The sequence below is a fragment of the Martes martes genome, assembly GCF_963455335.1.
Source record: "Martes martes genome assembly, chromosome: 16".
Taxonomy (NCBI): Eukaryota; Metazoa; Chordata; class Mammalia; order Carnivora; family Mustelidae; genus Martes; species Martes martes.
In genome coordinates, this window is record NC_137904.1 from 31,650,121 (window position 1) to 31,678,012 (window position 27,892).

The window sequence follows — 27,892 nt, forward strand, 5'->3', positions numbered from 1 at the left end:
CCATTTTCCTACTCTATCAAACTTACACCTGATTCACAGTGTGATGTGTGGAAGGGGAGTCCTCTTCTCATTAGATCTCAGGGGCTATGTAACATAAGGTTATACCATGCTAAAATCCAGAGGATTTCTGAAGCTCAAGATCATAATTAAGTGAAAATAGTTAATTTAGTACCATTCTACATATAAATAATAGAAAAATAAATAATAGAAAAATACAAACCCAGTTCTAAAGCAATGACAACTGAAGCGTAACAGTTGAGAGCTTAATAACAAAAAAGGAATCAGTGTGAGAATCAGGTAATATTAAAAAAAAAAAAAAAAAGGAAACAGTACTGATACTCAAAAGAGGAACTGAATTGTTTTCTTGGGTACTCTAGTCAAGCATAAAGCATCAAATCTTTCTGATCTGGAGGGCTTTTTGGCACCAGAAAGACTTGGGTTTGAACACAGCATACTAGCCAGGATACTCAGAATACTCATGATGGCCATGACATTATAGAAAGCTATACATACTGGGGAAAATTTATCTTTTAATCTAAAATATAAGGCAACTTCTATACTTAGTAACTAAGAGTTTAGCTGTTTAATCTAGAGCCCAGCAATAATTCTTCAGAAGGGACAGCAGCTAATAAAACTATAGATTTAGATAATCTATGTTATTTAGTACAGTATTTTAGATTCAGTATACTGAATTACAAAATAATCGTTTTGGTTTTAGTTTCAATGTAAAATTCTTCCAAAAGACAAAAAATAATTAACTTTATATACAGTCTCTGGAACTGTTTCATATATATACACACACACCCATGTATGTGTATATAAAATTTAAGTGCAAAATATATTTTTAAGGGGTAATCGAAGTGTTCTATAGTTTATTTTTATTGGCAACTGCCAATTTTAAAGCTTTATTTTCCTCACAGTATAACCGGTAGATATGAGAGTAAAACTAAAGTAAACATTAAACAAATTTAACTGCCCGTATGTTCTGATGAGCTAAAAATTTTTAAACCATTATTCTTCACTGCAACACAGGCAGTTCTTACTTTTCTATAACTAGTGTTGAAAAGCTGAGGGTTTTTTTTTTTTTGTTAGATCTTACCTTCAGTTTAATTAATTACACACAATTAATACTGAGTTTCTAGAGAAAAGCTACTTCGATGAGAGGGAAACCTAGGTCCTTTAGATAACAAGATAACAAAACCCTTCGTGTAAATACAGGCTCCTGAAGGACATGAGGGCAAACTGACCTTAAAGAGGAGTATACCTGAAAATCTAAACACTGAGAATCTCCAACTCTTTTTCAAAATTTTTCTTCCAAAATTCAAGTGAAAGAAATTCTTTTGACACAGTGCTATTTTTTCTTCTTTTAAAGAGATGTTCATTCTTTTTTTTTGGTTAAGATTTTATTTGTTTATTTGACACTCAGAGATCACAAGTAGGCAAAGAGGCAGGCAGAGAGAGAGGGGGAAGCAGGCTCCCCGCTGAGCAGAAAGCCAGATAACAGGCTCAATCCCAGGACCCTGAGATCACGACCCAAGGTGAAGGCAGAGGCTTAACCCACTGAGCCATCCAGGCAACCCAAGAAATGTTCATTCTTAAGTATTACTTACCACTTCCCTTATTTTGAAGGAAACCACAGAGTATTAAATATGGAAGAAGTAATTAAGCACGTAATTTGAGAATGTTAAGAATTTCCCATTAAGGGAAACAGTATTTTTAAAAATTTATTCATCTGAGACACAGAAACAGACACAGACAGACAGAGAGAGAGAGAGATAGCACGTACACCCATGAATAGGGGAGAGAGGCATAGGGAGGAGGAGGAGCAGACTCCCCACTGAGCAGGGAGCCCGAAGTGGGGCTCCATCGAAGGACACAGAGATCATAACCTGTGCTGAAGGCAGACATTTAACCAACTGAGCCACCTGGGTGCACCAGGGACAACAAATATTTAAAACTATGATGAAACCTATGTAAAACTACTGATCTTCAATCCAGCCAGAAAGTGCATTACTCAAAACCACTTACCTTGAGAAAATTCTTGACTCGCTCAGGATCATAGCAGTTGCTTTCTCTGCAGATTCTTTCTACTTCTTTGATCTGCCCAGTCTTGCAAGCTGCCTGAATATACTTAAAGTGCACATCTGGGTCCTGACTAAAGTTAACAATGGATCCCAGAAAATAAAAGAGACCTTAAAGAGACAAATAACTGAAATTAAGCATAGATGTACCTCTGAGAATGATAGAACTGAAAAATATTTAAGCAATTAAAGAAACATCATGTCAATTATACCTCAACTTAAAAATAACTTATATTGTATAGCCCCAAGTAAAAACTGGTTGCTCAAAAAGCTCAATAAGAATACTAATTAATCTAGTAATCAGTTCAATAAATGAGCATTCACTTAAATCCCTACAGAACAGACAATTCAAAGTTCTCTAGTAGCTGAGAAGTAGTTAGGAGGCAGCTACCTAATACCAAAGCTAATCACACCATGTTCCACAAGAGAAATTTTAAATGAAATCATACCATGTTTCATATGAGAAATTTTAAAAGAAGTCCCTTAGAGCAGGTTTTTCCTATATTCAGTTAATAGGAAAAATACAAAAGTGGTTTGAAAAGAATTTAATGTAGTGCTGTCCAACAGAACTTTCTGTGATAAAAATGTTCTATATCTGCACTGTCCAATATGGTAGGCACCAACCATACACAGCTATTAAGTACTTGAAATGCGGCTGCTGTGACTGAAGAACTAAAATTTTAATTGTAGTGCTCGCTTCGGCAGCACATATACTAAAATTTTAATTGTATTCAATTTTAATTACTTCAAATTTATGTAGCTACATGTCACTAGTGGCTACTGTACTTGAATGAACAGAATCAATTTAGTGTATAGTATACAGAAACTGAGAAATTAAGTAAACTAGTAGAAATCTTATTCTGTCCAGAGCAACAGGACAAAAAGAAGGAAAAAAAGATGACTGGGGCCCAGAAGCTTAGCTAATAAACCTAAGCGTCATCCAATAGGGATTACACTGCTACTCAGTATAGCAGTGATTCTCACATGGGGTACTTTTCTTCCCAAGAGACAGACATTTGGCAATGTCTGGGGACACTTTTGGTGATCACAGCTGTTTTAGCTGCTACTGGCATCTAGAGGTAGAAGCCAGGGATGCTGCTAAATATCCTGCATGCACATGACAACCCACCCCCAAAACAAATTATCCAGCCCAAATTATCTATGGTGCAAAAAAACAAAACAAAACAAACAAAAAACTCCCCAAATTATCTATAGTGTAAAGGTTGAGAAAACCCAGTATATAATGATAAGTCACAAAATGTCCCTGGCTAGAAACATTTGCCATTTTTTTTTTTTTAAAGATTTTATTTATTTATTTGAGATAGAGAGAGAGAATGAGCATGAGAGGAGAGAGGTCAGTGGGAGAAGCAGACTCCCTGCCGAGCAGGGAGCCCGATGTGGGACTCGATCCTGGGACTCCAGGATCATGACCTGAGCCGAAGGCAGTCGCTTAACCAACTGAGCCACCCAGGTGCCCGAAACATTTGCCATTTTAAGAGTCAGACAACAGAAGTGTGAAATCTTACTATACCTGACCATTAATATTTTCATTTTATACAATTACAACAAAGCTACTGTATAGGTTTATGTCTTAAAATTCTGCCTTTAATTCATCTATAAAATATCCAAGCTGACAGTCTCATTCGTTGCACATCTCTAGAATCCAACATAAAAGGGATGACATTTAATAAATAAAACTCAAACTGTCCCATAAAATTTAGCTTGTAGAAAGACAGAATTTCCAATAGTACAATATCATAATAATACCCCTCTTGGCTCTCTTAATTAAAAACAACTTAGAAACTCTTAATTACCTTCAAAACTCTTGAAAGATTCAAAAAGTTCAATCAGAGATTGAGTTGACAGTTGCTCATGATATTTCGAAGCCACCTGAACACAAATCTGCAGATTTTGACGAATATTGGCAGACAGCATGGCCCTGAGGCATTCTAGGGAGTCTTCCACTGATAAGGACCCAAAGTAATTCACTAACCACTAGAGGACAAAATAAACAGGTAAACAAATACATAAATGAAACAATATCGAACTTAATGGTAGAATGAAATTACTAATTCAGTACTACAAACACATTTTCTGTATACCAATCAATCATATCGCCATCTGTTAGATAAAGATGACAATACCTCAGGGTTAAGAAGATGAGTGTGAACAACTGCACGCTTTATGTCATACAAATCAGTGAAGTGTTCTAATGCACGCTGCAGCAGACCAGCCTTTTCACACAGCTGAGCAATATGAGCCCGGTCATAATGCGTGAACATCTGATTCCCTAGAATAGCATCTGCAACCTATAAAACCACAAATAGGACAAATTTATTTTATATCCCATTTACAGCAATAATTCTATATCCAGACTACACACTAAGATTCAACAGTGAATAAAGGAGAAAGTAAAGGCATCACAGTAGCTTCAAATAGCTTAATCTAAGAAGCTCTCAATATCTACTAACTAGAACAGTGGAAACATGCCTAAACGCAGGAAAAACGTACTTGAGGCGCATGCATAAGGTTCATCTCAAGCAACCGTGTCTGTAAAGGACCTTCAGATGGGCGGTTATTCTTCAGGGCATCAAGCAAGAATGCTGTACACTGCTGAATTAGATTGTATTCCATAAAGACATCCACAATCTGGGGAAAAAAATTTAATGAGAATTGTTTTTTAAGATGTTTAAAACTTGCTTTATGATCCTGTTGAAAATTTGTAAATGAAAGGAAATTAAATATCACTTTACATATACAAAAACTGCCAGAACAAAACCCAGATTTAAATATCATTTGTACAATGTAACTTCATAATTTTAAGAATAAATTTTTGTCATCTAGTTATTTTTAATTCTGATAAAAAAACTGTCAAGATACTATATATAAGAGTAGAATACAATCAATCAAAACAATAGTTCTAAAATTTTGATGAACTATTTAAAATACACAAAATAGGAAAGTCTCTGAGTCCCGTTTCCTATATGCATCTCTTCCTTCACCCAATGGCAGAAACCATCCTTTATTATTATTCCCATATATTTTTCATATTTTTAATATATATGCATTCTAAACAAGATGGTATTTGTTTTTACATGTTTTAAAACTGTTTATGGGTGGTATCTTCCTGTCCATTCTTCTGCTACTTGCTTTTCTGGCTTTTTTATTTATTTTTTAAAATAAGATATTTGAGGTTTATGTTGACAGACACAGCTCTGATTTCTACAGACTGAAAGGTTAACCCATTCTTCAAAGCTGTTTAAACCCAGATCCCTCCCCCGAACTCACTTTTTAAATCAACTTCTACAGAATACATTTTAATGCCTTTACCTGTGTGATATCAGCAAGAGGTTCTTCATCCTGAACTAACATTTGAGCAAACTGCTGTCCCTGATCTGGACTGATACGCATGACATTCCTCAGCAAAAATATCCAGTCTGGAGTATATCCAACCTAAAAATAGACAATGATTTGCAAAGTTTCTGCTGTACAGTTTTATTTCTGTTTAGCCTTCATTTGAAGGCTTTTTCTACAACAGAATTTTACTAATATAGAACTACTACAAGTACAAATTCAGTTTTAATTAAGTTAACATGCTCACTTTGACCTTGGTTTATATCAGGTGACTAGACCCCTTGGTGATAACATATTTGAATGGAAAACTATAAATTTTTATAACTGACTTACTCATTTTCAATGAATGACCATTTCAAAGTTTGTTCTAAGAGGTTAAAGAGGCCCATGACATCTTAAATTATGAGAAGCCAACCAAGATTATCTTCATTTTTTAAAAGAAATCTCTCTATCCAATGTGGGGCTCAAACTTGACCCCAAGGTTAAGAATCTCATGTCTATCAAATGAGTCAGTCAGGCACCCCAGCATGTAATTTCTGAGTTAAGTGTAATTCTATATGTGAGAGCTAAAACAGAGTTTTTATGCTTTTTCAAGTAATTCAAAGTTTAAAGAAATTCACTATTAAACTCATTGACCATTACTGTAAGTTAATTTCTCAATGTTTTAATGAATTTATATTGAGAATCTGTTTCACTGAACTCACTTTTTTCGCATATAAAACAATCTTCTGGACTTGACCTGTTTCTGCAAAGCACTGAATGACTTTATTTGGGACATTAGCCCGCAGATACACACTAAGTGCCAATGTAGGGTCCACAGATTTCACAAGGTCACCCAGTTCTTCTGAACATTCCAACTGTCAAGGGAGAAAGAGATTGTTTAGTAATCCATGAGCTATTTTATAAATGAGCAGTTAATATTACTTCCACTATAAATAATAACTAATGACAGGCACTTACAATTGTCCCAGAATACATTATAAATATGCAAGGGTTGTGGTTAGTAAAGACTCTTCATCTTGTATTCACAGCACTGTCTCAGCAGAATTCTCCACACACCCTACTTAAGGATAAAAGGCCCACCAAGACTTCATACTTATAGATATAACCAACTACTTTGTTAGGAAGTAGGTACCTAAAAAGCAGAATCTTGTACTTCTATCTTTTATGAATATTCAGATCATCAGATCAACATGGCCCCAATTTTTCCAAAAAGAATCCAATTTTTAATGTAATGTTATCAAATGAAAATTTAATATTTAAGGAGTCAGATGAGGCTTATCCTAAGGACCCTCCTTAAAATTAAGGTATAATTTGTATGTCTATGGGATCTAAGCTCCATTATAATTTTGACTTTTAGATCTAAGGTCGCAAAGCAGAACATACTAATTTTACAGGGACTGAGATAAAAACTTAAGAATTTTTAGGTGGTATACAAGCAAATACCCTCCTCTGTACTATTCAGACTGAGTCAGTCAGCTGCCCAATCTGGAAAACAGCTTCCCTAAGAGTTTTGATTTATATACTAGAGTTGATTTTCTACTCTTAATGGTTATGTCAGAGAATAGCGTTTATCACTGAGAGGTAAAAAGTTCTACCAGAGCCTATACCTCTTAACCGAACATGCTAACTAGTACAGAGTTGACCAGTGTCCCTTTTACCATAAATAAATCCCATATGACCATTTTCACAAAAAAGGTAATGATACCTAAAAAGCTTTCACACAGCTATATAGGTCAACTCAGTTACTTTGGCTGTTCCCATCCTCCCTTAACTTAAACAATTAGGACAGACCTCAAATACTCGCTAGTGTGGCTAGTAACTATTCTTCAGCAGTGACTCCTGTCCAAGCATCCCAACTCTGAAGCACTATTCTCCAGTATCCCATAAGACTGTCAGAAGCTGGGTCAAGAAACAAGGACTTAGAATTAGTAATGTAAAAATATTATCAATATACACTAAAACTGAAAGGTATAATGGTATTAAAAGTTATTTACTACCAGAGTATTTTAAACAGTACCACCTCAGTTCCTGACAGTGGTATAAGACAGGGTAATTCAATACTACCACTTTGTTGAAAAAGGCTTTTTATGGTGGAATGAAAGGATTAATGCCACCAAGCAACTGTTTAAACTTGTTAGCTGCCTTACAAATAAGCAACATTTTCCATAATGTGCTCAAGAAACACAGTGCTATTAGCTGCTTTGTGTAAAAAGAAATTGCTGGGCAAATACAAAAAATATAGGGAAACCCTACAGAAAAGAAAGCTGGTTAAGAACAAATTTTAAAGAGTCAAATTTAAATAAATTTCAAGAAACTAGTTAAATATTTTTCCATGTAATTGGGAATCCCTGCCACTGCTAATTAGACAGCCCTGAAGTTTTATAACATATCAATGATTGTTCAACATTTCATGTCTCCCTTGCACATCCAAACACTTCTTACTAGTAGCAAATACAACAATTTTGATAATACTTGGGAATTTCTAAAAGATGTATTTGTAAGGCTGAAACTACTATGTATATCAAGTGTGGGATGTGAGATAAAAGAATATATAACCTATGTCCAAAAGAGTCTTACATATGTTGACCATATGCATATATGTATATGTATACTGAAGTAAGCGTCTCACACCAAAATTTTCCTAAAGCAAAAGGATAGCAATTTGCTTCCAGGTTAGTAGTCTTTTTTTTTTTTTTTTTTTTAAAGATTTTATTTATTTGCCAGAGAGAGAGTACACACAAGTAGGCAGAGAGGCAGGCAGAGGCAGTGAGAGAAGCAGGCTCCCTGCCAAGCAAGGAGCCCGATGCGGGACTCGATCCCAGGACCCTGGGATCATGACCTGAGCCGAAGGCAGCGGCTTAACCAACTGAGCCACCCAGGCGTCCCCAGGTTAGTAGTCTTAAGCACCAAGCAAGAACCCTGGATTCCATTTAAAAAACTGAACAAAGATACCCTATCTCAGCGTGACATAAAAATTAAATACATTTTCAAAAAGGTAGTAAGTTAATGCATCTCATACAATGTCTGTCCTTATTCTGTTCCTATAAGCTGTAAATAATGGGCATTTTGGTGCAGCCTAGAGGTTTCTAACTTGCTACCATGGTATTTAAATACGATCAAAGCAAAAGTATGTTAACATAAGTTAATGTACCTTATCTTCTTTTAACCATTTCTCCAAAAGCTGTTTCCGTCCTTGCTGAAGTACAGGCCTACACAGTTCTAAGGATTCGTATTTGTTTAGCTGACCCTGGTCCAAAAGAATTCCAAAGTATTGAAGTAGAGGAGAAGTTTGACCTGGCTGGGCTGGAACACTCTGGAACCGACGGATAGTGTCTGGGGTACGAAGGATTCCCTTTAAGAAAGAGAAATGTTCAAGACTCCTTTTAAAGGTGATCCAACATTACACTAATAACTCCAAGGATCTCTTGTGTCAATCTTAAAAGCATGACTTCATCTACCAATAACAAATTTCAAACGTTCCATACACTAAATAGCAAAGATTCAGTCATTATCTGTCACAATCTGGTTCAAGGTTGTAAGATTATTCAGAATCAGAAATATACCAATCCAATTACAATGCCAGTGTGTAAGAGAACAGCTTAATCGTAAAGCAGTTACGGCTGGCTGTTGTTGCAGGTTCACATTAAGTGCAAACTTCGTAATACTGATCGGGGTATAGAGTGTTAATTCAGTCCAATATAACAGTAAGGTGATGAGAATAAATTCAGCTAAATTTCAGACAATCTTCTTACCATAAACTAAACAGGATCTATTTAATTTTGAAGTTTAGAAATAAAAATCAGCAGCTATCACTGATGAGGGTAAACACAGCTTGCTAGATCTACATAACCTGACACTGAGTTTTAAAGAGCTAACCAAGTCTAGAGGCACTGACAAGTAACTTATACTACAGGAAAATGCAACCTAAAAAGGGTTAGTTTCTCTGTGAGAGAGCTGGTTCCACTTCTAACATTATTAGAAATAGAACATATTAACATGAATCCCATCATGGCAATTTCGTTTCCGTAACTATTTACCTTTGGTGCATTAGCAGCTACCTTTGCTGCCTCTGAGTAATTTCCCTGGGCAAAAAGAGCATTAAATTTCCGGGCAAAGAGTTCTTCAGCACCAGCTAAGTTGTTACGTACAGCCATTCTCAGAGCCAAATCAGGATTTTGTAGGACATTGGTGATATAAGGAATTATGTTTTCTTCTTCCACACATACTGACAGAACCTGCAATTTAAAGACTGATGAATAGCTGCAATGGATATCAATGATACAAAATTTGTTTAGAGCTGTTTACTATTGAGTCATAAAGATAATGAAATTGTGACAATTGCATTCTTGTTGCCATAAATAAGTTAAAAAAAACTAGGGCAGCTGGGTGGCTCAGTCAGTTAAGCGTCTGAATCTTGATTTCCGGCTCAGGTCATGATCTCAAGGTCATGGGATCGAGCCCCGTGTTGGACTCCATGCTGAAGCATGTAACCTGCTTTGAGAGTCTCTCTCTCTTTCTCCTCCTCAGCCCCTTCCTCCTGCTCATGCACATGCATGCACACATGCGCTCTCTCTCAAAACAAAAAAACAAAGCCAAAAAAACCCAGGAGAAAGAAGACTAAGGGTTGGTAAGCCATTTGGGGATTCTTAAAACATGGCCATATTTATAATATAAATATAATACCTACTTCATACTATCTTCACACTGTCTAAACTAATTGCTTTGTAATCATCCATTCATTCTTAACATGGTTAATATCAAAATTAAGGCTCCCATTTAGCTGAGCTCCAAAAGGCAGCTCTCCATGTGGTTTATCGATTCTTGGGAGAGAGTCTGGACAATCTACAGGACTATGAAAAACCTCTGCAATCTCAATGAAATCTAGGGCTCACCTGGAAGAAGCTTAAGGTATATTCCTTTTAACTCTAGGTTTTTTTTAACAAGGAGTCTCAGTAATTTTAATTCCATTTACACTCCTAGAGACCAGACTATATACTCAATGAGGGGAGGGAATCACTGAATCTTCATGCACTTAATATACTGCAACACATGCAGTAGGTGCTTTATAAATGTAGCATCAGTAAAGGGCACTTGGCGAACACTTACCCTTAATTCTCCTTTAAAAAAAAAAAAATCACTGTCACAGAATTCTGCCCTACTTGCCTAAATTCTAAATTACTCTCAACTGACATGAGAAAAGGGAGCCTTCACTTCACTACTTACATATTCATTCCTCTCCCCTACACCAGAACTGGTTATACACCTCAGCTTACAAACATATTATCCCAACAGCACTTCTCATACTGTAATTTCTCATCTGTTTCTCAGTCACTACGCCGCATAAGGACAGGCACCTACTTTTCCTTAGTTGTATAATTAGCACCAGACTGTTTTGCCTAAAATAAACGCTTGATATTTGTTAAGTAAATGAAAATGGGAAATTTCTGTGCCAGTACTAACAAGAATCAAAACACAATCTGAGAATTCAATAATCAAAAGAGAGGTAACAGTGTACCCTGTCTGTTCTATTTTTCCTTTTGAGAAAAATGAAGAAATTTTAACTTCCAAATGCTTTCACTTCTACAGGTCAGAGGGACCCCTCCCCAGCTCCAGGACTTCGGCTATCTTATATCTGCCTCATGTCATTCTACTACAAATTAAGACATTAAAGGAAGGAGTAATTACTTGTTCTTTATAGTCATTTGCATTCCAGACCCTCACCCTTAATTTAATGCTTAGTTCCCAGGAAAAATAAGGAAGATGAACAAATCCAGTTCCAGTTACAGTCTGAAGCTTCCTAATGATTGCTATGCCTTCGTCTTTCCCAAACACCAAATCCACAGATTCATCTTTATCCTATTTTAGACTGTTGTGGCAGATTTCTAGCAACCAGTACTTAATATCTACAGGGGACAGAGACGGTTCCTCTACCTCTAAAGTCAAGTTCAGAATTTAAGCTAGATACTGCCAAAAATGTTCTCATGACAGTTTTTTTTTTTTTTTAAGCTTTTGATTTTTAAACCAGTAGAAACCACAAACTCATTCCTTCAGGGCATATGCCCAGCAGCAATTGACTTTGACCAAAGACCAGAGGAAATGACTTGAGGCCTAAGGTCCCTATAAATACTCATCTCCCTACTCAAAGCAACTGGCACAGAAAATTTGTTGGGAAGGAGAATCATCAGTAAGTTCTCAGAATCAGAGTTACAAATGGCAAATATATATGGTGAAACTTTCCCAGATACTTTATTACCTTAAAAATATCAGCATGGTAACAGAAATAAGGAGGTCTTTAGTTTAACAACTTCATAATTAAATTATCACTAACCTAGTTCACCAAAAGGCCAATTCATTCCTGATTTTTCCAAGAGAGACGCATTCAACTGAATACTTGAAAGCTACTGAATTTTTAAAGTTGTCTTAGCACCAAGACATTGACTGGTATAGAAATACAATTTTTTAAAAAAGCCCCTTTCTAACGAAGAATAGTGACTGAAGCAGTTAAACAAGCAATTGTAATTCATTGTGATAGATGTAGAAGAGGAGAGCTACCTAAATTCTGGCAGTATAAAGCATAAGCACCTAATCAGGTGTAGAGATCAGACAGGGAATGGATAGATAGGGAAAGACTCCCTTTCTCTATAGGATCTGCCTCTTTACATACATAACCATTTTCCAGAAATTAATAGAACAAAGGTGGAGGGGAACCTATCTACTTCCTTTGCTTACTAGCTGGGAAAACTACTAATTTGAAAAGCTAGAAAAAGGCAAGACCAGTAACAGTACTGCTTGAAATTTTAAACCATTTTTTAGAAAATAAGATACCTCCTGGTGGAGTATTTTTGATTACGCTAAAATACTAAGAAAACAGAAAACGAATTACTTCTGACAATTTCAGAATAGGTAATACTTCCCCTATCTAATTGGATAACTTTCCAGGTGCCCTGCAATAGCTATTGTAACACAGCACTTTCCAACATTAAATATTAAATAACAGGAAAAGAGATGTAGAAAGAATTCTTTCCCCAGTAGTTGATTAACTGTCTTAGCAATCACAGAAGAAAAAAACCCCTATTAAAAAAAAGCAAAACCACCTGCCAAATGTGACCCTAATAGTTTTTTTTGCATGGAGAGTCATTTCTTTTTTCTTTCTTTTTTTTTTTTTAAGACTTATTTGATTGGGGGAAGGGGCAGAGGAAAAGACTCTTCAAGCAGACTCCCTGCCGAGTACAGAGCCCTACTTGATCCCCAGATCACGCAATCCATGAGATGGACCTGAGCTGAAATCATGAGCCGGACAACTAACAGACTAAGCCACCCAGGCATCCAAGAATCATTTCTTTTGACAATGAAGACAGATAAACACAATCCTAAGTGGCTATGTGTCAAATAGTTTCTCTCTGAATCAGGATCAAAGAGAGACTTTTTACCATGTGCTTCTGTATTTTTATGTGTACATTATTTCTGACATCCAAACCATTTGCTTTTTGGGAAGAAAAAGCAAAGTTCATGGTAGTGTTATTTCACTGCTTAATCTGTTTCAAGATTTCCTTACTTGTCCCTTTCTGTTGACTCCAATTATTCCAGCTGTAGCTTCATGAGGTGCAGTAACAAAGATTGTTTCTCCACTGATTCTATTCATGTAGATACAGGTACCGGTCTCAAGATCATAGAGGTGGATATAGCCATACTTAGTAATCAAGAACACTACATCATGCTTTTCACTAATCTGTATAAAGAAAATCAACAATTCAGTAAAATCATGAATCTACAGAGAGAAAAATTAATTCAATTCCATTTTAGAGACGCTAAATTCTAGAACTTTGACAAGAGGCTCATATGAGAAATATATATGGTTTCCTCATTTCTATTGCCATTTACTACCCCAAGCTCTTACAGTTAACAAAGAGTATAAGTAAAATGTATAAAAGAGAAAATATAATTTTGAACTTAGGATAACCCAGTTTATTCATTACATGAAAATTAAGAACACTTCTTTACAAAGTAGCACTAATAAACTTTACTACTGAATAAAGGATATTTTTCTAAGCACTACTAAATTACACTGACTGTGAGTAGCAGTTTGGGGATTAATTTTGTTAGGAGGAGAGATTTTAAAAGTCCATTTGTTTTGCTTAAAATACCTGCATTGCAACAGGAAAGTCATTTTGTGCTTCTGGAGGGAAGAAAACATCCACTGCCTTCTTTGGAAAGGGCTGGTTTCCTGTAGGTGGTGTGCCAACTTCAATGATATGTAACTGTTCAAAAGAAAATAAAATTGATATAGATCTCTCATTCAGCAGTTGATCACAGCAACTTTATTTGTAGCGCCACACTGAAAACAACCCAAATGTTCTAAAATAGGTGAATATTAAACTATGGTACAATTATACCATGGAATACTCCTCAGTAACAATAATTTAAAAAATTCTCATGGACATTATGCCAAGTGAAAAAAAATGCCAATCTCAAAGTGGCACATGTTATACAGTTCTTCTTATGGAGCATTCTTGAAGTGATAGTATTACACAAATGGAGAGTAAATTAGCAGTCAGGAGTTTTGAGACACTGGGGAAGCGGAGGAATCTGTGGTGATAGAGTAGTATATATCACGAATCTACTCCTGTTAAATGACATAGAATGATACAATTGTACCAATGCCAATTTCTGGTTTTTCAAATGTACTGTAGCTATGCAAGATGTAACCAAAAACTAGGTAAAAAACACAGGGCTCTCTCTGTACTGCCTTTGTAGCTTCCTATGTATTCTTTTAAGATAAAAACTTTTAAAAAGCTAACTGAATAGCTAGAGGGATCACACCTCAATCTACCATAAATTAAGGGCACAGAATGGTAATATATGACCCAGGAAGGTACTTTCTCATCGTTTTCAATTATAATTTACTATTTCCAAATAGAATTCTAACTGAAGTTGTTAAATTTTTCTCTACCTATACATCTACTCTAACACAGATGGAAAGTATATACCTAAGTTGGTTCTCTAATCGCATATATACCTCATGGATGAGAACATTTTGGTTTAAAATATCTGATGTTGCATTTCAGCCAGGAAAGAAAAGTAAAAAAAAAAAAAAAAAATCTCAATAAAAGAGCATTATATATTTAGCTTAGTCATGTCGGGAATGGACTCAAAAAACAGTACGGTTTTCAAGATATATATCATACGAAAATTGTAGGGTCTCATCCTTCATTAGGATAAGTATCCATACTGAAAAGAATGGTTTTCTTTCAAAAGCCATGGCAAACTATAGCAGAGAACACAGCTATCTTCCAAAAGCCATGGCAGAGTACAAAAGATATAGCACTCAAGAACCTATACAGGTTTTCAGATACTAGAAAAATGGCATTAAAGTTTTTTCCCAGTAGGACTTTTCAAAATATATCTCAGCTTTATGTCTTAAGGATAATATCTGACTTCTAAAACTTAGGTGTCTCTTCATGAAATTCAATCAATTCAGACCAAAAAAACCAATGTTTTCTCCCATCCCAGTACTAACCAGGCCCGATCTTGCTTAGCTTCCAAGATCAGAGGAAAATGGGCATGTTCAGGGTGGTACGGCTATCTTCGCCGTATTAAGAGGCTGACTGGATCATTCCTCAGTTCAGGGATTCTTATTCTGAAATTCTACGCAGAATTTTAACTTTCCATGCATCTGTTCCCTCTCAGCTAAGAAGCTATGTATTTCAAGCCACCTCTATCTTAACTTTCTTTTTTTTTTTTTAAATTTTTTTTTTTTTAAGATTTTATCTACTTATTTGACAGAGAGAGAGAGATCACAAGCAGGCAGAGGGGCAGGCAGAGACAGAGAGAGGGGGAAGCAGGCTCCCCGCCGAGCAGAGAGCCCGATGTGGGGCTTGATCCCTGGACCCTGGGATCATGACCTGAGCTGAAGGCAGAGGCTTTAACCCACTGAGCCACTCAGGTGCCCCTCTATCTTAACTTTCTTAACTACTTACGGAAGACTTAAGAGATTCTACTCTGGCAGTTACAAGGGCAGCTAAACTGAGTTGCCAGGGCCAGCAGTACCAACTGCGGCGTCCAAGTGCAGGCACAGTAGCAGGTGAATCCTCAGACTTCTGTGTCAGGGCTTTTGGCAAGGAACATGGCTGCTGCCCATTCTCTCTTATTCCTTCTCATTTTTTTTCCAAAGCTTGGTCCTTAACCTTCCTAGCAAATTGTAAACTATCTGTTATCTTTTCACTAAACTTTTTATATTCTAGTCAACCAGGCCTTGTTTCTATTATAACTGAGAACCTCAAGATATAAAGTACTTCAGTTTGTCCAGGTGATTCCAATGTACAGCCAGGGTTGAGAAGCTGACTTAAGATGATATTACTCAAATTGTGGTCCACATCTATCTAGTCACCTAGGGCATTTAAAATATAGATGATGGGCTCCACTTACTAAGTCAGACTCTAGATATAAGGCAAACAAACGTATATCATAGCAACCCCAATTCTTATACACAGTATTGAGAAACATCAAATTAAGGCCTTTGGTAAAGATAAGCAAAATAAAGTGTCACTATAAACAGCTGATATAAAAAAGTTGTTAGACATTATTCATTTTAGACAAGTATCACAAGAAAACATTATTTAGATAAGTATCACTAGAAGCAGAATCTAAAGTCACCACAAATCTTAATATTAAAAACAAATTAACAATGGAGAGAGAAGACTTTTGAAATTAGAGGACTAATTAAATTAGTAGAAAGACAAAGATAAGTTCTCACTAAATAATAATTTGTGAAGCCAAAACTCACCTTCCCTCCAGCTTGACCCCGTACTGCGAAACAAAATAACGTTGATTCTTCTGCATTTCCTTCCATTTTAAACTGCGCAAAGCTAGCCGCGTGTCCTTCAATGGGCTGAGACACTTTCCTATCTACAGAATACAACTGCATAGCTCCCACCACACGATTTTGCTACAAAGGATCAAAAAGAACAAAGTTTGGGGACCCAGTGAAACTATAACTCTCAGATTCATCAACCAGTAAAATAATTAAAATGCTTTATATCACTTTTGGCAGGATTTATAATTCTTTGTAAATTTAGTCTCTCCATGTAGATTTGATACCTCTTAATTTAAAATTTGGTTCCAACATTTTCTTAATAAAGCTTAACATGAATATTTAAAATGTGCCTCAAAAACAAGCATCTCTTTACACTATCTTGAAAAAAAAAAATCACTTGGTAAGAGTACTCTGAAAACGTACATCAGTATAAAGCCATTAAGCTAGCAAACTTTATTTCTTAAAAAAAGAAAAAAAAATGCTTTCAAAATTAAGTCTGATTCACTAGGACTAAACATAGAAGACATAATTTTAAAATAAACTTCAGTCTGCTACATTAATTCTCTTTACCTTTTATTAAACATCTAGAAAAATGTTACCTGTGCAGATATGCCAGTCAGAAGTAACCACTTTTGCTTTGCATCTGTACGATAATTGATAATCTGACACCCTGCAAGGCTAGAATGACGATCAAACATTTTCACTGGCTGAGACTCCCCTTCCATACTCCAATGATAAACTGCATTATCCGTAACAAGAGCAACTGTATTCAAAGAGATCCATTTCCAGAAGGTGACATCATCAGTCATGGTATGGGCCTTCATTTTACTTTTCATTTCAATGTTAAATATCTGAAGAGTTTTCCCAGCTAAAAACAAAATTATGAATTATGAGTCATTAGGAAAGCAAACTTCAGGATAAATTATTATCTAGCTAGACTATCTCTAACAAGCTGTAACTTCAAAACAAAATGGTTCTATCAGGAGACTAATAACCAACTACAGAAGTCACACTGATAGAGCAGCAACCTTTGAAGAGATAGCAGAGACTAAGCCAACAATCTATATCCATAGCTGAAGCAAAAACTACATTACCTCTACTAAGGACATTTTAAATAAATAGTATGACTTCTACAGAATTCTCAATCCCAACTGAAAATGAGTCTGAAGACTTAACAGTGATGGGAAACAAGGCTGTAGCCTTCATGCTGATAATTAAGAATGTTTATGCATAAACTAAGTTAGTTGTAGGTACACAGAACAAAGCAAATCTGATACAAACACACGGGAAAATGTCTATTTTTTAAAAGGCAATCATCACCATCCAACCAGGTCTAGTGGAAACTGCCTATTTGGAGAAGGATCTACAACTCTGCCTTGTACTAAGCACGTAAGAGAAGTATATGCTACATCTCATCAGGGAAAGGTAGAGGTGCTGGGAAAAAAAGGAGACAAAGGAGACAAAGGACAGTTTCAGATGCTGTTAATATGCTGGAAATACAAACAAAGTTCAAGCTTCATCCAATTAAGACAGCAAATAGTAAAAGAAGGATGAAATTTGCCTTGACTGTTAAGAGTTCACGGAGTCAGATGCAAAGGCTTGTACTTATAATTTGAAATCCATCAGAATGAAAAGTGATTTGGTCTAAATTAACAGAGGTCAAAGCCCACAGCAATCTCTAGGTTAGCTAATCCAGATTAGTCCTTAGAGACTAAACAAAACTCCATTCCTGAACCACAGAGAATCTGGCTCTTGAAAAACAAAAACTAAATGATAGTTGGGGGGGTGGGGGAGGTTGGGGTTGGCAGAATGGGACACAAAACATACAGTTTTGTACCATGACCCTTCTTACCACATGTAAAACTTCTTCCACAAAACAAAGAATGCTACTGCCATCCCACACAATATGTAAACCACAACCAGACTTGAACAATTGTTAAAGTTATAGTCCTGTTTATAAAAAGAAGTGAAGGGTTTAAAAATGGCTTCAGAGGGAAGCAGTATTTGGGATTGACTTACTTTCCTTTGCTACCTTACCCAGCCTCTAGTTAACAGACTTTCACTTATTTATTTTTACACAAAAGGGGTTGGAGTACATGTGTAGGGTGATTGGGCAGGAGGGCAAGATAACAGCTTAATTCCATAATACAGACATATAGACACAAATCTATAATGCTATTATTACAGTGCTCTGAAAATCCTTTCAATTTATTCTTCTTATATAACAGGACAATAACTAATACAATCTAATTTAAGATAACTCACCATCTGCACACATAAGAAAGCATTAAGAAATGTGATAAGATAACAATAACATTAAAAATAGAAAAGAAATGTGAGAAAATTAAAACGATGGCCTTTTAATGGAGAAGAGTGAGAGTTGCTAAGCAGTTGAATCTAAATTCTTTGAGGAGGCTGAAGGGAACTTAAATACCTTAAAGTATAACATAGGTATCGTTTAACAGAAGCAAGAAGCTTGCTGCCATAAAACATGTGGTCCTAGGTGAAAGCAGGACCACTTTTCCTTAAGTTAAGATCAACAACTCCTATCTTGGATATGTGATGATGATGTAGTTATTTGACTATGCTTGCCTCCAACCCTGCATTTAATCTCCAACCAATTTCACTACTAAATACAAGGTTTAAATTATGTGAAGAAAAAACCTGTTTAAAAACCTCAGCAACATTAACAACTCACCCACAAATTTATCAAGAAATTACTAGGAACCTGAACTCCTACTACCAAGAAGAAAAACAAAGCAAAATAAAGACAATTAAATGCCTTTTTCAGAGTCAGCAAGCTTGTCACCTCGTCCTCTCACAAACTTCTGTTTAAAGGGTCAATTACATTCTCACTCTATAGTTCAAAGGAAAAAAAATAATACAGGCTTCCAGACAGTATGAATTTCTTTAAACTGCTCAGATGGATAGGTTGTATGGTTCCCTACTGTGAGAACCAAAAAGTTAGTCTGAATAAACTCTAACACCCTTGATTCCTAAGATTTAATATCCATATACACACACTTCTAACAATCAGTGTAAATTGAAGACTTTTTTTTTTTTTTTTTTTTTTTTTAAAGTAGGCTCCACACCCAACATGGTGGGGCTTGAACTCATGACCCTAGATCAAGAGTCAGGCTCCTGGGAGGCTCAGTGGGTTAAAAGCCTCTGCCTTTGGGTCAGGTCATGATCCCAGGGTCCTGGATCGAGCCCCACATCATGCTCTCTGCTCAGCGGGGAGCCTGCTTCCTCCTCTCTCTCTGCCTGCTTCTCTGCCTACTTGTGATCTCTGTCAAATAAATAAATAAAATCTTCTAAAAAAAGTCATTATGTTCTACCCATTGAGCCAGCCACTCACCCAATTCAAGACATTTTTAGAACCTGACATTCTAAATGAAACACACACTTGAAGAATAAAAAAGGCACAGCATAAATGATAAGTTTACCTTCCTAACAAAATTCTGCAATGTTTAAGTACTAATATTAAAGTATATTTTATTCCAGAATATGAATTACTAATGTCTTGTCTTCTGTATACGGAGTTGTATTTTTAGCACAGCCTTGTCACACTGGAGGTATAAAATTTAAATTCTTTCAACTTAAAATTTTACCAAACAGTCTATGCTGAGGACAAAGTAAGACATTTCACAGAAACATATGCCACTCCATGAAAGCAGTTAAAATCAAATTTAGTAATATCTTTGACTTTGCAGATTTAACTAAATTTAATCAACACACTAAAAAAGGTAAATCTTAATTACTGTATCTGAATAAATTATACATACGGAAAAAAAAATCCCCACAATCTTTTATACCTTTCAATGCAATCACTTTGCTAGCTGGATTCATGATGGCGCTGTCTGCAGAAATTGGCCTTCGAATTGGATTACTTGGGTCATTCATATCAATGATTACCACCTGGGCCTGCTCTCCTACTTTCTCTCTAATGCAGATGAATTTGTCTGACTCCATAGTTAGGGTACTGAAGCCAATGTTTGCTGGATTTATACCCAGGTTCTGGAGCTGGGGAAAAAAACAAAAACATAATAAATCATGTTACAAAATGAATCAGAAAGACTTGACATTCATACATTGTCATTACAAATCCTCATTTAACCATTAATGCCTTAAGGTCAACAGTGACAACTCCATTACAAATGAGGCAACTGATAGCCAAATGATGGACCTTCTATTCTTTCAACAAATATGGCATTCAATTATTTTGTTATAACCTTATAGTTTTAACTAGAGATGTGTAACTCCAGGGTTAAAACTAAGAGGCAGAACAAGTACATAAAAGGGCAAAGGAGGGGATCTGAGGTCACCAATGTTTCTTGGTTTAAGAATCTGTCCTCCATTACCCACTCTAATATTTCACATGCACTGGACTTTAGGAATGAAAATTAAGCTCACCATAAAAAGACTTAAAATTTCAGAGTTCTTATCTAAAGGAACTCAGACTAACAAAAGCACACAGACAAGTACACAATTAGCAATTCTTTGCAAAAAATACCAAAACAAAGATATTTAAGAGGGACCTGTCATGGAAGGCCCACCACTAAGGGAATGTTTTCAAGGGAGGTCGACAGGAAGCTTCCTTCTAAATACTAGGGCCCAGAAGCTTCCTTCTAAATACTAGGGCCCAGAGATGTGAAAGGGTAAATCTGCTAAGGGAAACAGAAGTACTTCTGTTAACACTGGATACAGACTATGAAAGGTTTGCAGAACAAAGAAATTAATAAGGTTTTAAAGACAAGCAAGGGCCAAAGTGATGAGCTAAATGTATCCCAATAAGAATCCCGAGTGTCTTCTACAGGCAAAGGAAGGTACTTAAGGGTTTTAACAAGGAAAATAACGGAATCAGATTTGCTTTGTATACTCAAAAGATATTATCATATTTGCTAAGTAAATATAGAGGATCTAAAGACAGTAGGTCCCTGAAAACCTATTAAGTGTGTAAGATCGAAAGGCACTTGCTAGAAGGAGGGCTCTACCAGAGTGGGTCATTAATATTCTGACTGACTAAATGTAGTATGACAGATTAAGTCCCACTAAAAAGTTACCAGCAGGTTTTTATTAGCCTTGGACAGACTAATTTTTTTTTTTTAATTTTCTCCAATGGATTACAAGTTCACACAGAACAAAATACAAACAAAAATGAAAAAGCATGGGGGGGTGGGCAGGAACACATCTTCCTTCTGGCCAAGTCACCCAGATACCAATTTCCCTCCTTCTCCTCAGAGACCACCACTGTCATTACTTTCTCATGGACTGGGTGAGACAAGTTAATTGTATTTTATCTAAATTCTTCTGTCAAATTCTGCTAGTAGGTCTTAATAATAACCAGGCCAGGATCTGAATAAAATACAACATAAGATTAAGACACTGCACTTTACTTTCACTTTCCTCTTATACCTCAATGACTACGAGCACAACTAGTTATAACGTGTAGTTACAGTAACTTAGTTACTGAATATCAGGGCAAGGAGTCAAGCAATTGTTTATTAATACAAACATGGTAATAAAATAGATTAACTGGCTTTACAAACTCAACTATACACCGCAACACAATGCAAGTATACAAGCTGTGAGATAAGTAATTTATAATAAATTTGGTTACAATAAAACTTTATAAATTTTTTTTGTTAGAGAGAGCGAGCGAGCGAGCACAGGCAGAGTGGTAGGCAGAGGCAGAGGGAGAAGCAGGCTCCCCACCGAGCAAGGAGCCCGATGTGGGACTCGATCCCAGGACACTAGGATCATGACCTGAGCCGAAGGCAGCCGCTCAACCAACTGAGCCACCCAGGCATCCCTAAACTTTATAAATTATTAATTTTCATTTCTTCCTGACTTTAACTTTACAGTAACCTTTAGGTCCAGAATTAATGAAGGAAGATAAATAAAAGAGGTCTCCAATCACATATAAAGGGACTGTGGATGGGCTTCCAGAGGCCAAGTTATCCATCTAGTTTCAGAGGTATATTTTTCTGAGTGGATGGTCCTCAAACTCTTGTGAATTTAATCCAGTTACCCTTCTAATAATTGTGGAGAAAAAATTCCAATGGTTCCCAGATCACCTAGAACTCTATGTGTAAAAGCAACACATCATCTTCTTAACTATTCTGTAAAATAAGAATTCTGTATTTCTAAGTCACTACACCAAACATTCACATGAGACAATTTTGAGGTTCAACTGTCACAGCTTAAGCCCTACAATGCTGAGAAAGAGAAAAATTAATAGTGTTAGTCAATTAGTAACTAACTGAATCCCAAATTATTCCTCAGGGCCAGGTACAAGACAACTAGAAGAAAAGAAAACTATTAGGAAAGACGGTAGAGGAAGAAAACCCAAGAAACTTTTGTTTCTTATTCCCAACTAGGTCTCCAAATAAATGCAGTCAAAAAAGCTGTTTCAACAGTTAGCACTGACCTTCAGCCTCAGGAGAGGCTACTCTTGAGCTACACTTTTTTGCAAAAAGAGCAGATTTGGAAAAAAAAAAAAAAAGAGCAGATTTGGTTACAAATGGGTGGGGTTCTTGCAATCCTTGCAATCTACATAATCTTATGTTCTTCTCTCATTCTTCATTTACACATTCTACCAAGAAAGCTATGCATATGTATTTTTGATCTTCCCTACCATGAATGTACTACTGCTATTCAAAATACTTCATGTGAAACAGACATACATGCTGTATTTAAAAAAAAAAATTAAACAAGAGGCAAGTGTCAAGCTCTCACCAATTTCACATATTTAAATATTTTTTAAAAAGCATACTTAAGTAATGTCCATTTATACTACTACACAGGAAATTGCTCCCTCCTGAAAAGATTCTCCCAGTTGTTAGGATAAGTGGCAGAACTTCAAGTGATGTATTCCTTTGTCTCTATCAAATACAAAGCTGTATTTTATTCCATTTCTTCAAAAAGGTCAGTGAGATTTTTTTCCCTACTAGTGATACTTTTCAGTGAAAGTGCTCAGAACACTCATCAATTCTTCCCATATTTTCCTACAACATATTCACAAAAGGGAAACATCCCAAAACACATAGTAATAGGACAAGACACCATCATTAATAGCAATTTTGGCTTAGGTACATCCTTAAAAGGGTTATACTAGATAATTATGTCTACTAATATTTGTACAGATAAAAACTTCTAAAAATGTTTTTAAAAAGGTTTTATTTTCAAAACAGCACAAACTAACCATAAAAATTTCTTTTTTTTTTTTTTAAGATTTTATTTATTCATTTGACAGGCAGAGATCACAAGCAGGCAGAGAGGCAGGCAGAGAGAGAGGAGGAAGCAGGCTCCCCACTGAGCAGTGAGCCCGATGCGGGGCTCAATCCCAGGACCCTGGGATCATGATCTGAGCTGAAGGCAGAGGCCTTAACCCACTGAGCCACCCAGGCGCCCACCATAAAGATTTCTTAAGTTAATTATAAATGTCTGATGGTACAGGAGACATATTACCAGAAACATAAGTGGGTGACTTTTCATAGTATACCCTTTCGTACTGTTTGAATATCTACCACAGAAGTTGTGCAACAAACTACTAATAAACTCGGAGGACGTGTAAGAGTCTCCAAACTTGCACCTATTTTCAGAGGATAACAATAATATCCAAATTCTGGTTACATTTTTTATAGCCTCAATTGACAAAATGTTGCTACTACTGAAGCTGGGGATATTCTGTCTTGCTATACGCTTGAAAATTTCTAGTAAAAATTTTTTTAACTTCAAAAAATTTCTACTGATTATAAATTAAAAAGCATAAATATGGAATCAAACTTGGTCCATGAAAAGGGGTTACTTATTTTTTTAAATAATTATTACATACACATGGCAAAGTATTCAAACAGTACATAAGGGTATACTATGAAAAGTCACTCCTATGGTTCCAGTAATACCTCTCTATCCCCAGCAATTAGAGATGCTTTTCCATCTTAGAGACAGCTTACGTATATGAAAGTATAGATTTCCATCCTCCCTTAAAAACAAAACAAAAAAAACCACCCACTAATAGCACACACTCAAAACCATCCAAATTATCAATTGCTCCCTTTTGAAAGAAAACTAACTCGAATGTCACAATTCATTTGTTTTCCACACTACATTTTGGGCCCTGGTCTGTAGGTGGCTCTATTGTAGGCCCTGACACTTAAGCCTGGCTCAGCTACCAGAAAGTTTAAGTAAACAAATTTACTGTTAACCAGCCAACCCAAAACTCTGGGGAGTCCTGGAGTTACATGTTAGAAATGATATAAAAATGGGGCACCTGGGTGGCTCTGCTAGTTAAGTGTCTACCTTTGGCTCGGGTAGTGTTCTCAGGGTCTTGGGATCAAGCCCCAGGGTCCCTGCTCAGTGGGGAGTCTGCTTCTCCCTCTCCCCTTGCCCCCCACTTGTGCTCTCACTCTCTCTCTCTCAAATAAGTAACTAAAATCTTAAGAAAAACAAAAAGAAAAATGTTTCTTTTTCCTTCTCACGCCAATCTGGATTAACGTGCCGGGGCAGGGGGCATGGGGAAACACTACATTCTTAGTTTTTGTTGTGTGACTTAGTATTTCAGATTCCCCATTATCTACAGAACACAGGTGGTTCATCATTCAAGTAGACAATATTATAAAAATACGTAACTTTGATTATAAAGTAGAAGTGCCATCCAAAATTAGCTCTGTGGATTCTTCATAAGAAAAAAATGTCTGGGTTTAGTCCCAGTTTTGTCACATAAATGATCACAGGGGAATCAGTTATCTGTGTATCTGTTTCCTCCTCTTAAACATCTGAGATCCCAAAATTATGAGGATTTAATGTGGAGCACTTAGAACAATGTCTGAGACATAGCAAAAGGTCATTATATTAGAACACACAACACATCAGTACTTAGGCCAGCTCAAAATTAGCTTTTTTTGTATTTGTATTTTACTATCTGCTTAATTCAGCTGTCCTCCAGGTTGCTTGAAACTCTGGGTGTGAATATCTTCTGACTACTGATAATAGATTAGTGGTCTCTGGGTGTTTAACTTACTCAGACACTGTGAAGTGTCCCTTTTTTTCTTTTCTTTCTTTCTTTTTTTTTTAAGAATAGGAAATTACACTTAAAAACTTTTAAGTCTGTTCTTTAATTTGACTAACTAAAGTTAGGTAGAGACCAGAATTTCCAAAACCTCATAACATTTTCATACTAAGTAACCCTGTTTTAATTCCTATTTTTAGGTACACCATGGAACATTGTTAAGGCTTGCTAACAAACTTGGCAAATATGCCTCTAACACCTTTGCTGAGGAAGCAAGCTGGGAAAGCTAATGCAAACATATGGCATAAGGTCAGCATCATCAAAAATTCTCTTTGCCCTAAAGAACTCAAGGCTAAGAAAACAGAAGGTAAAATGTAAAGCAAGCACTGAATTTATCTCAACATGCAGAAAAGTTTAAGGCATCCTGTTCAAAAACACACACAAACCTATACTATACCTTTCCAAAACCAGAGCTTCCCAATTGGTCAATACCACACAATTCCAGGTCAATTTATCCAACTAAACTTCAAAAAACTTCAAATAAAAGTTCTTCAAATAAAAGAACTTTCTTAAAAAGTAAAACCCTCTTCAATCTTTGCTCATCAATATGTCTAATGTTACAGAGGCATCATCTTATACAGAAAGATAGCATTTCTTTTGCTATACGTATACTGTAAATTACGTTGCAGGACAATTTTAGATTAGAAGAGGTTTATAAAATCAGAGTCAACACTAATATAAATAATGAAAAATGAAAAGCTCTTTCTTAATGCAAACTTAAAAATGGTAAAAAACCAATGGAATTTTTGAAAAGTCACTTCTTTCAAGTATTACAATAACCGATTCAGGGAAGAATCATCAATGGATACTAAAATTAATGGGTGAAATTTCCTTCCTTTGGTAACTACAGTAAGGTTATACAAGACAGACATTTACATAGTCTCATACTACTTCCCAAGATACTCATTACAAAAGGGGAGAGGGGGTGCCTGGGTGGCTCAGTCAGTTAAGGGCCTGACTTTGGCTCTGGTCATGATCTCAGGGTGGGGGGATCCAGCCCCTGTGGGCTGCCTGCCCCGTGAGGAGTCTGTATCTTCCTCTCCCTCTGCCACTCCCCACTTGTGCTGCCAAATAAATGAGATCTTAAAAAAAGTGAAATGGCATGATAGCTTGAATTTCTTTAAAATGTTTAAAACAAATAAAGCAAACACTGCAAAATATCAAAAACCTAGATGACTAGGATATAGCTCTCCCCAGTCTTCTATGAAAGCTTTCAATTTTTCTTAGTTTTTAAAAAAGACTAAATTTTACTCTTTTATAAGGTTACAGAAACTCAAAATTAAATTGTAAGAAATACATTTTTATTAGGTAATTTATCTGTAGGGCAAGAAAGAATACAACTTTCAAAAGGTAAAGATGATAATCAAACCAGAGTGATATAATTCAAGTGTTAAGAGTTATGCTCTATAGGGGCACCTGGGTGGCTCAGTGGGTTAAAGCCTCTGCCTTCGGCTCAGGTCATGATCCCCGGGTTCTGGGATCAAGCCCCGCATCAGGCTCTCTGCTCAGCGGGGAGCCTGCTTCTCCCACTCTCTCTGCCTACTTGTGATCTCTCTCTCTCTGTGTCAAATAAATAAATAAAATCTTAAAAAAAAAAAAGAGTTAAGCTCTATAAAGGAGTTATACACCAGATGTCTGTGCAATCAGAACTAAGAAGTTTGTTGCACTTATACTGTCCAAGATAGCGGCCCCTGGTCACATGCAGCTATTCAATTTTAAGTAAATCAAATTTAAATTCGGTTCCTCAGTCCCACTAGACACAGTTCAAGTACTCAACAGTCACATGTGACTACTGTATTGGAAAGCACAAAATATACATTTCCATCACTGCAGTCTAATGAAGAGCATTGTTTTCAGGTGTTTTCTTGGGAGTCTAACAAAGAGAAAAGGAAAACTTCCTTAACATTAAACTCCGTCATGGGGGCGGCGCCTGGATGGCTCAGTGGGTTAAGCCTCTGCCTTCAGCTCAGGTAATGATTCCAGGGTCCTAGGATCAAGCCCCGAATTAGGCTCTCTGTTCAGCAGGGAGCCTGCTTCCCTTCCTCTCTCTCTGCCTGCCTCTCTGCCTATTTGTGATCTCTGTCAAATAAATAAAATCTTAAAAAAAAAAATTAAACTCCGGCAAAATATGATGGACAGTTGGTAAAGTCACACAATTTCAAGTACAACAAGGAGAAACAGGAAAAAGTAGAACTTTCAAGTTTCAGAGTCCAGATAGCTACAGGAGGCTTGGTGGGGGAAATCTGCAAAGTTCAATACTAGCAGAAGTGAGAACCTAAGAAAAACTCCTCAATTTGGGTGGCTCTTTCCTCTCAAGAAATCACTAGACTTTCAAACAGTGAAGGCCTAGGGTTATAAAAGACTGAGAATGTGCAGATGTAATAAGATGCAATTTCTTCAAAGAACATGAAAAAAGAGAGGCCTGTCTCTATGCTTGGTAAACTTCCACTGCCTCAATTTCTCAATGTCATAAAGCTTTTGGAGAAAGAGTACACATCTGTATGATGACTCCCTAATTTAAAAAACTGTTAAGTGTGAAAGAGACTGTATTAAAATCAAAAAGATATT

At 36.3% G+C, this 27,892-nt stretch overlaps 1 protein-coding gene across 2 annotated transcripts in view; it reads right to left on the bottom strand.

The window, feature by feature from the left end:
* Positions 1–27,892, bottom strand: part of CLTC (clathrin heavy chain) — a 64,280-nt gene that overhangs the window by 22,905 nt on the left and 13,483 nt on the right. For both annotated transcript variants that reach the window (XM_080826047.1, XM_080826046.1), the window contains exons 2-14: positions 20,067–20,274; positions 16,851–17,119; positions 16,222–16,383; positions 13,583–13,696; positions 12,994–13,167; positions 9,476–9,673; positions 8,590–8,790; positions 6,140–6,292; positions 5,412–5,534; positions 4,593–4,730; positions 4,226–4,390; positions 3,896–4,076; positions 2,029–2,192 (exon numbers count right to left, since the gene is read on the bottom strand). In XM_080826047.1, coding sequence (XP_080682173.1) covers positions 2,029–2,192; positions 3,896–4,076; positions 4,226–4,390; positions 4,593–4,730; positions 5,412–5,534; positions 6,140–6,292; positions 8,590–8,790; positions 9,476–9,673; positions 12,994–13,167; positions 13,583–13,696; positions 16,222–16,383; positions 16,851–17,119; positions 20,067–20,274 — 2,250 coding nt within the window. The remainder of the gene's footprint in view (positions 1–2,028; positions 2,193–3,895; positions 4,077–4,225; positions 4,391–4,592; positions 4,731–5,411; positions 5,535–6,139; positions 6,293–8,589; positions 8,791–9,475; positions 9,674–12,993; positions 13,168–13,582; positions 13,697–16,221; positions 16,384–16,850; positions 17,120–20,066; positions 20,275–27,892) is intronic.